This window comes from Physeter macrocephalus, chromosome 19 (genome assembly GCF_002837175.3).
Source record: "Physeter macrocephalus isolate SW-GA chromosome 19, ASM283717v5, whole genome shotgun sequence".
Taxonomy (NCBI): Eukaryota; Metazoa; Chordata; class Mammalia; order Artiodactyla; family Physeteridae; genus Physeter; species Physeter macrocephalus.
Genome location: NC_041232.1, coordinates 70,568,419 through 70,578,660, shown reverse-complemented (window position 1 = coordinate 70,578,660; position 10,242 = coordinate 70,568,419). Strand labels below are relative to the sequence as shown.

The 10,242-nt window shown below is 42.2% G+C and overlaps 1 protein-coding gene across 8 annotated transcripts in view; it reads right to left on the bottom strand.

Annotated features, from left to right (window-relative positions):
• Positions 1–259: 259 nt before the first annotated feature.
• The window catches only part of WDR7 (WD repeat domain 7), a 375,792-nt gene continuing 365,809 nt past the window's right edge, over positions 260–10,242 (bottom strand). For 7 of the 8 annotated variants that reach the window (XM_028480810.2, XM_028480811.2, XM_024132236.3 and 4 more), the window contains 2 exons: positions 9,038–9,142; positions 260–3,129 (listed from right to left, as the gene is read on the bottom strand). In XM_028480810.2, the coding sequence (XP_028336611.1) occupies positions 2,926–3,129; positions 9,038–9,142 (309 nt within the window). In that variant the 3' untranslated portion in view covers positions 260–2,925. Of the gene's footprint in view, positions 3,130–3,159; positions 3,412–9,037; positions 9,143–10,242 lie in introns of those variants that run through there. The other variant, XM_028480813.2, reaches the window with a different exon arrangement.

Below are 10,242 nucleotides of genomic sequence, written 5' to 3'. Positions count from 1 at the left end.
CAGGCACACAATTCCCTTGCCCAAACCACAGAGGGTGCTGTTGAGTCTTGGTAGGAGTGTGGTTCTCACTTCCACAGCGGGGAGCGAGACTCCTTTACTGCTCTGCTCTCCTTTGTGGACAAGTTTGCCTTTCCTGAAGCTAGCTCTCCAGGGAAATGAATAATCAGACAGAAATAGAAGGCTTAATTTGGTACCAAAATTGGGAGAAAGCATATGGATCTCAACTGAGAACGTTTAAGAGTGAACAATGTTTTTAATGAGAAAAACAGTCTTCAGTACAATCCAGTTTTATTTAACACACGCAAGTACACAGGGACATTCAGCACATACAGAATCTGTTAAGTGGAGTCATCAAGAAATGCCTCGAGAGGCAGACATCTTACGTCACGTGCTGTACACAGTGAGTTCAATCATTACATTTTCACACAGGTATCACATCACCTTTCGCTTGTAAATTACCAATGAAGCCACATGTGTCTCTACATTTACAAGGACAGGTCCAAATACAGTGCCAACAAGATCAGTAAGACACCAAAAGCGTACACTGGATGACAAGGTAAAGTTTACCTCAGTGCTGAGAAAATCTGAGCTGTGACGAAGTTTGCAACTGTGGTTGTCAAAACAGCCAAGAAGAGATTGGTGTGAACAAGAATGCAGATGTTGGTTTAGCAGTTAGAGGTGTCTGTCTCAGCATCAGAGACCATCCACCCCAGAGTTTTACAACTGTAATGTTCTAGGGGCCAACAGTTTTGGCTGTCTGTGCAGCCAGGCTGTGCGGCCAGCTGGCCGAGGCCCACTGCCCAGGTATCTGGCTCCTAGGGCCCTCACAGCTTTGTTCTAACCCTCCGTGGGGTGTGCCGTCCATGCTTTGGGGTGGTCCGCCCACAGTCTCACACCTTCCTCCTGATGCCCTGAACATTCTGTTTGAAAAACAAATCTCTAAGGTATACTTCTACACTTCATCATTCCAAAGCAGCTTTGTAGTCTAGAGTAAATTAATTCCCCATTTCAGTTCATAAAGTGAACATGTGCTAGCTACTCGCGCTGAAGACTCGGGAAACCACTGGAAAAACCGAGAGCACCTCTTGTTCTCCTCAGGTTTCTCTATCTATATCGGGCACAACAGCATGTTCACCAAACAAAGCAAGTCTACGCTGTATAGTTCTGAGTTTCTTCCTGGGAAGCTACATATATAATCTTTATAAATACAATGTACATGCATATGGCATAAATTCACTTTTTAAGAATACCTAAAGTCTAAAACCAAGGTATAGGATGGGTTTGCCATCACCAGACATGACAAACTTCATTTCGATATGAAAGAGATGTTCTAGTGGTCTTAATTTCCTAACATGTTCTTTAGAAATCTGTTTCAATAAAATAACAGATGTATTTGTTCCTGGACTGTGATCCTACTTTTTTTGTATATTATATAAGCTCTGACAATCTATGCTTTTTAAATTAGACACTCCCGTTATCACTTTGGTTGCTTTGTAAACTTCACGTATTTTTTCTGAATTTAATAAATCATTTTCTATTTTTGTATTTAATAAACCATTTTGCCCAATTAACCAACCAATCAACAACCAACCAACCAACCAACCAAATCCCCAACTATATACAGAGCAAGGTTTATTAGGAGCACGTCATCCAAAATATTATTTTACAGATTTTTTATTTTTTCCATTACTACGAGCAAGAACCAGCATAATCTGACATAAGGAGAAGAAAATGACCTAGTTAAAGCTTACTTGGAAGTGTGATGAACACCCTACTGCAATGTTCGGATAGATTCGGAAAGACTGAGAGCCTCCACATTTGTATACACAGTCAGCCCTCCATGAACTCCGCCATTTTATATCAGGGACTTGAGTATATGTGAATTTTGGTACCCTCGGGGGTCCCGGAACCAATCCTCCGCGGATACTGAGGATGACTGTATGCTCCTGAATGCTTGTGCCATAGTTAATAATTTTCTAGGATACTTGTTTAAAAGAAATGCTGTCTTAGCTTTCCTTTAACTGATCACTAGTAGTTTGAAGGCTGAATTGTAACTATTACATGATAGCTGACTTATGGGAACTGCAGGTCTGTGAAGTTTCTGGAAGGAAGGGGTAAGCTCTTTCTTAAAAAGATCTGTAGCCAAAGAATCTTCTTTTCAGGTACACGCTATACTTTCAAACTTGGTTCTTTATTACAAAAGTCCATTTAAGAGATTATAGTGACTGGATAATTATATTAACTAGATCATAAGTAGTGATCATTTTGATTTTGAGCTACTAAATACAGTATCACTTAAGCGGGATATGAGCATTTTAGAAGGCTAGGTGTCTGGGAAACTGTAGTCTCCACAAGGGAAATTTGTGTGTGTGTGTGTATTTCCTCATTAATCTCCAGTCGGTTAGGTGTGAAGAAAGAAGGTAGTGGCTAAACCCTAGGAAATCGGATTGAGTAACTGCCTAGCAATCTCCCGGAGAAAAAAAACCCCACGTAAACACAGACTCTTTCTGGTAAACAACAGCACGTTTTAGGAAATCCAAAGGAAAATAGTATCGATAATTAGGACTGCCACATGACCTCAAAAGCCAATGTCAGAACAACCAGCTTCCAACAGCATTCAGAGGTGGGGTTTAGCGTGAGGAAACTGCTGATCTGGGCTGGCAGCGCAATCACAGTGGTTATTGATTTCTGGGCTTCTGGCTGCCCCGCCCTCTGCGGCGGGGACGGGCCGGCCACTTCCTGCGGAGCCATGTGTGCATGCCTCAGTCAACAGGTGGCACGAGGAGGAGTCCGCCCCCGGGGACCATGCGGAGGGACACAGACAGACCCGGCTGCGGCCCCCACGACCCCGGCGGGGGCGGGCACTGAGGAAGGACGGGACTCTGGGCTTGGAGACCTGGGAGAACGGAGACGCAGACACGAGCCCTAGACCATGAAGCGGTGCTCCTTGCCGTCGTGGGCCATGAGGATGACGTTGCGGTTGGAGGTCCAGATGAGCCGGGCCAGCCTGAGGGCATTGTGGGAGCCGGGGGACGCCGGCTGCACGGGGGGCACCTGGTAGGTCTTAATACAGCGCAGCTGGGGTGCCGAGTTCAGCATGCCGATGCTCCCCAACAGGGAGGTGTTCATCTGGAGGGACACGGGGACAGGAGAGCACACGTGTCACTGCAGGAACCGCTCCCCTTTCCCCGCCACAGAGAGGGGTTCCAGGGACACACGCTTGCGGTCACTTTCTCCTCCATCATGAGGCTGCACGGTCACCTAAGAGTCTACCGTTAACCTCTAAAGGGCTCCTTTCAGTGTATCTGAAATTGTTCTGATGCTGTTACAGCAAACGCGCAAACCCAGAGAAATTTTACCTGGTGGGTAGAACTGGACAGCAGGAAAGCCCATCCATCTTTAAGAAGGCAGCTAAATGATACATTTTAATAAAACGGTTCAATCAGACAATGTTTGTAAACAGTAGGTACTTCAAATGGCAGACTTTTCTGTTCCTTAGTAATAGTGCTCCCTGCATCCCCTGAAGAATGAGCCCCCAAAGACAAGTTTGGGGCCTTAGAATTAGTTTGAGAAAATGAAGCAAAGTTAAGCAACAGACAGAGTAATAGGTGACCAGATCAAAGCTCAAAACTTACCCCCCTTCTCATGTCCACCTACCACACCTTCCCTCCTCACCTGCTTTTTAAAAAATCCAATCTCTGGAAAGCTCTAGTTTAGTTTGAAGGAAAAAACAAGAATCAACCACCTCTCAACACTGCCTGTGCGGCCCACTGTTTTGCTGCCACGCTAAAGAGAGCACACGCTAACACTTTATTGGCAGGATGTTTTAATCAGTTGGTGATTTCTGCTTTTTGGGCAGCCCTTCTGGCTTTGACTTGAGTTTTAAGTTCTCTTAAATCGTTCACGTAAATGGAAAATAACATGGAAATTATGGCTCATGAACAACTATGCATTCATGTCAAAGTGCTAGATGCTGAATGGCCGTTATCTAAGTGACCTGTCATCTGAGCGACTGAGTCTGAAGAATACTTTAGCTTCTAAATATTACTTAACATTTTTTCAACATTCAGCTTTTGTGCTATTACAAATCGCGTGGCAAGCACACTGACCATCAGGAAAGAGGGCTTGGAAATAATATTTTTCTTTGCACTAATTTTCATGTCCAATTCTTCTCTCCAGCAGTACCTCCACCCGAATGTACATGATTCTAGGGACTTGCGTGAAGCATGCAGATTATGCTCCAGTGTGTACACACGGTTGACACAGGAAACCTTGGCACGTCCTAGGACATTTAAGGTGTGTTATTGCTGATATCATGCTCTGCATTTGGATCAGTGCAAAATATAAGCCATTCCTTTCCTGGCTCTTCTCAGAAGCAGGATGGTGTCAGGGGGTGTAAATCATGGCATCTCTGGCAGGACGCGTGCAGGCTCCACTGACATTTTCACAATTTAAATCATCTTGAGTAATAACCCTTTTAAGATGACTAATGTTACTGATTTTCCTGCATTAATAATAGTGCCGAACACAACACAGAGGTGAAAAAAAATCACTAGTGCACGAGGTCACATTTTAAAACCAAATGTATGATTATCATTAACTCTTTCTGTTAAAGTGCAGTTAACATTTAAAGCCAGGCTGTACCTCACCGTCATCCTCTAAGAACCTCTTTCCTTGCGTCCTTCCCTCCTTTTTCTAAAAACTCCATAAAAGATAAAAATCAGGGCTTTATTGCTTTCTGGAGGTTCCCAAATAGCTTAAATATAAATAATGATGGTGAGCTTGATTTGCTAGTTCGCACTTGTACAAAGAGTAACAGGACATCATTATTTAGTCCTCTTCCAGAGCAGATCCAAATGATCCAGAAAATTGCCGGTTAAAATTAACTGGCATCAACAGGCATACTGTGCTTTTTAAAAAATCTAATTTCTCAGTTGATAAATAACTACAAAGTATTTTTCATTCTTCATGGATTTTCTATGAAAATGTGTATGAAGCTTGATTTCTGCTGGTGGCTCAGAAAGCTAGGGGCGGGCTTCCCTGGTGGCGCAGTGGTTGAGGGTCTGCCTGCTGATGCAGGGGACACGGGTTCGTGTCCCTGTCCGGGAGGATCCCACGTGCCGCGGAGCGGCTGGGCCCGTGAGCCATGGCCGCTGAGCCTGCGCGTCCGGAGCCTGTGCTCCGCAACGGGAGAGGCCGCAACAGTGAGAGGCCCGCGTACCGGGGGAAAAAAAAAAAAAAAAAAAGCTAGAGGCAACCGATAGGCTCAGACACATCCTTATTTTTAATTCCTTCCTTCAAATTTAGCCACGTACAAGAAGTGGGTTGAAGGCTAAAGTGGGCAGGGAGAGAACATCTTATTGGAATGTGACAGGTGGAAAGATTTCCCAAAAAAGTCCATTATTATATCTGAGTTCTCCTTACAAGTTGAATCATCCTTCAAATGATTGATAAATGCTTTGTTAGGGTCAAACAGCCTCCCTGCCTCGGAACAGGGCTATGTGAAATTCTACACAGTACGTAACGATTATGGTAGAAAACAGATGGAAAGACAAAGACTCTCATGTTAACTATAATTTGTTGTTCCTCAGACCATCCTTTTCCTATGATCTCTTCAAATAAGAGATGAATCTGAAGTAGTAAGGGTGGGTATTGATTTTTCCAGTAAGCTCCATCGAAGAACTCTCACCAAAACAACTAGCCATTTTGTTATTCAATATTAATATTTGATCAGAGACTGGCTACAAATTATGCTAAAGTAAAGGCAATCTGAGTCCTGCATGAAGGAAAACTACATGGAATTATAATATTTGGTCACATTAGCTTTTTTCTTCCCTACCAAGATAATAAATACTCATCGTGGAAAATTGAAATACTAAAGAGAAGTATAAAAAAGAAAGCAAAAATCCCCTGAAATATCATTTCCCAGAGACAATCACTAACCTTTTGGTAAACCTCTTTCCAGATCTCCAAGCCTATATCCACATAAGGAGAAGCAGGTTTAAGGAGTTTTACATAAACAGGCTCATATTAAAAGGCAGTTGCACAATCTGCTTTTTTCATTCAACAAAATGTTGAGGGCACTCTTTTTATGTTAATGACTATAGATTTACATCATCCTTTTAAAATGGCTGAATAGTATTCTGTTGTATGATGGAATAAAGAAAACTAAATGAAGCCAATATCCATCTAATTTATTATTAGCATTCCTGGAAGAGGATACTTAATTGTTGGAGGGTGGTGGTAAAATTCAGGTGAGAGAATGATGGTTGTATTTCATTACTAAACTCTCCTGGCTCAAATACCAATGGATACACTGGAGTGAAATATTCAGATAGTAGGAATATGTTGTTGGAGAATGAAAGGGCTTGAAAGATTGCCAAATTACATCATTTAGCGGCTGAGTATGTAAACGAACTAACGGCAACCATGGCTTTTTCCTTCCCTTTAAAAATAATGCTTCACGAGACCAGTTCTGAGAAGATTATTTTCTGAACACACAGACATACATACAGATGTAATTCATCAAAACAGTAAGTGTTTTAATGCTATTCTCAGTGTAAGTAATGTTGCACCCAAACCTTTTACTAAGTCTCACTTGAGTAATTATCCAACCAGTAATTCTCATTAACACTTATTTCTCAGCAAAGATTTTAACAGCTGTTGGCTTTTGTAAGGCTCTATATTAATAAGGCTTCATTAAGTTTTCAAAATATATTGCCGTACATTTACTGGAATCATATAAAAGTATTATCATACATCATTAGACCTAAACAATATGTATATAAATAAATCAGCCAAGCCCATTTGGGGAGAGCCATGGTAGATCTAACACTGCTTTTTGGACTCTCTTTAATTCAAATAAAATCCCACTATATTTCTGGAAGAGGTTTTATTGTATTTTCTTGAGAAAGTTGAAATGATATTTCTGTGTCTTCCACTTAAATTTTAAGACCAAGCTGGGTATAATTTAAGCAGGGAAGAAATGGGCCACATTTTAAATTCTGACATTGGGTTTAGAGGCAAGAAAGACCTGGGTGTTGCCTGAGTTGCTTGGGTGCTCTGTCCGCTGAACACCCACCCCTGCAAGTAACACAAGGTGCCCCTGGAGAAGAGAGTGCAGACGAAGGAAAGGAGCTGGGCAGAGCCGCGTGGACAGACGCGCAGGGTTAAGTGCCCTTGGTGAAGCCCAGAGGCAACGGCAGAGCCTGAACTGGAGGACAGAAAGAGGTGTTTCAAAAAGACAGCACCTAAGGAACGATCTTCATCTCCAGGGTGAGGAAGACGCTAATTCCATCAATGAGCCAGGCAGCAACTCTGATAAACATAGAAAAAGATTCAAGGAAGGGATGAACATATCCAAATAGGACACTGAAGACCTAGATAAGGGGGAAAAGGTTTACCACTTAGACATTCAGGAAAATACTGGGGAAAGTTTCACATCTGGCCAATTTAGGAGGTATCCCTTTATTTAAGGAAGTATATTTTCTTAGCAGGAAGAAAAATTGAACAACAAAAAAGAAGAGATCTGGTTTTGTTTATTCCCAAGAATAAAGCATGCGGCGGACACAAGCTCCTGGAAAGCAGGGACCCGAGACTGCTTGGTCACATGTCCCTAAAGCTAGGCTGGTACCCAGCGCTTCCACACCGGATACATGCCAAATGAAGGGACTTTCACATGGACACTCCTCTGGGATTTCAAGAGAACAGGAAATTCAGGAAAATGTGTATCAAAGTACAGTTGGTGTCACAGACACCACTGCGTTGGCAGAAAAGAACAGTTGGTAGACACTGTCTACAGGACCAATGTTGCAAGAGTTGTTTATGGACTTGCTGTGGGATTTCAGCAGAATAAAATACGAGTCCTGGGGTTACCCACTAGGAAAAATGAAGACTCGGTGACATCTCTAAGGAAAAGTTTAACATGAGCCAATTAAGATGCTGGAGATATACCCTGGAAGAAAGGATAATAAGAAAACAGACTGGAAAACTAAATTAGATGAAAAGTAGAAAAAGCTAGGACAGATCTGGAAGTTGTCATGCTTCAATAGCATGTGGTTAATTAAGCAATTTATTGTATCTGTTTTACATTCCATTAGCTATTGAGTTTTTAAAAATCATCGTCACATTGTGAAGTCTTGTTTAAACTTTTATTTGCTTTTTTAGCTTTCAAAGCAATAAACTGAATCTCATAAAACATACTTGCATCCTAGGATAGGTAACAGAATTTTATATTAACTTGTGGGGGGGGGTTGGTAATGTTTAACTTTTTTGTAATTATCAGGAGTAAGGTAATTAAAAAGAAGATGGGATGGAGATTAATCACTGAGGATGAAACAAGTTCTATTATAAAACTCAGTTGCTCAAATTAATATTCACTGTAATCATAATCGAACAGAGCTGTTCTCATGTACTGCCCGTCAGTGATACTCAGATTTTTGAAAATGTTTTAATAGCTTGGAAATGAAGAGCATTATGTGGAAATTCAGAAAGCAAACGAAAATGAGATAATACAAATGGGGCATGAAGTTAATACGAGGCTGCCCTTTCCCCTATGCCCTGTTGGCATTGTCTGGATGCCTCGTGTAAATTAACAGCCTGAGCAGTGCTCCTTGCCCCAGTTCCTTTCAGGCCAGGCCCTCACTTACATCTGAATGATGCCTACCTCTCTCCAAACACCCACCCCTCCCTACCCTGAACGCCTGGCCCTTCCTTGACGTCACCATGTCTCAGCTCAGGTGTTGCTGCCTCTGTGAAGCCGGCCCACAACCTTACTCCCAGGTTCCCCCTGTATTGTAATTACTTGCTGATTTACTTGTGTCTCCCTCAGACTGAAAGCTTGGTGAGAGCAGACCCCCTCTTTCTAGGTTGCTAATTGTATTCTCAGTAGCCCCTGCATGCTGGCAGCTGGCACATAATCAGCAAGCAATAAGTACTTGATATCTGTTGAAAGAAGGGAGGGAGGGCACAAGGGAGCCTTTCCCAGCAAAAGCGGATCATGCACCACACATCAAGACCCTGCAGCGTGTACACTTACCTGCCAGAAAGAAATGTGGCTGTCTGTGTTTGAGTAGGTGGCAAGATATCGTCCATCAGGGGCAAAGGCCACGGCAGTGATTGGTCCCTTGTGACCATGGATTGTCTGAAATAAAATTCAGAGTCATTCATCGTGTGCATTGCACAGAACTGCTACGCATACGGATGCAAATACATTCAATGCTGAAAAAGTTATGTCATGGCTATTAGAAACCATTATGTTCTTTACTTAAAAATTTAGGTTAGAAAAAGAGGAAAAGCAACCAAAGTTCTCTCACTGATACATGCAGGGGCTTTGATCTTGTTCTGAGGAGTCCACCTGTCTCCTACTTGGGAGGACAGCATGAGTCCGAAGGAAAAGCATATATTAATGGGCAAACCAATGTGTTAATTCATTTATGTCCATGAGAGGGGAGCATTTTACAATTAATTAGGAAGGTGAAAAACTGATCACCAAATCTATCCAGGAACTTCATCTGAAATGAAAAACAATCAAAGCTGTATCATAACATCCCCGTTCTGGGAGGAGTCAAAAACTATAATTTCAACCCCTTAATAATTATACGTCTTTCACATTTTATGCTTCATTTCCCACCAATAACACTGTGTTTAAATGCATATGGCCACAATTAGTACACATACATACACGCATGAATTGGAGGTTTGAGCACACATATAAATCAAATGCTATTAAAAACAAGTTAACAGGGATAATTCTGAGCCTTTGCCAAATAGCCATCATTGATTTAACCATGAATAAAAAAAAGGATGTTGTATTTTAGACGCGGTCTTTGATAAAAGGTCTTTACTAAGAAAAAATTACGCTCACGTTTAATGATATTAATAGTTACCGAAAAGACTGGGATACTTAGCAAATTAGCATAATACTGTATTGCTTCTACACAAACTATTAAATACCGTATCTCTACCACACGAAGCAATATTCAGTCTGCTTACAACGGGAGGTTGGTCTCCCCTCTTGGTTTAGGAAGGAATGGGGAAATGTGTTCCCTTAAACTAAGGCAATGCTAGGAAGGGTTGTTCCCATCTGCTGTTTTTTTTTTTTTTTTTTTCTTCTTTTTTTGCGGTACGCGGGCCTCTCACTGCCGTGGCCTCTCCCGTTGCGGAGCACAGGCTCCGGACGCGCAGGCTCAGCGGCCATGGCTCACGGGCCCAGCCGCTCCGCGGCATGTGGGATCTTCCCGG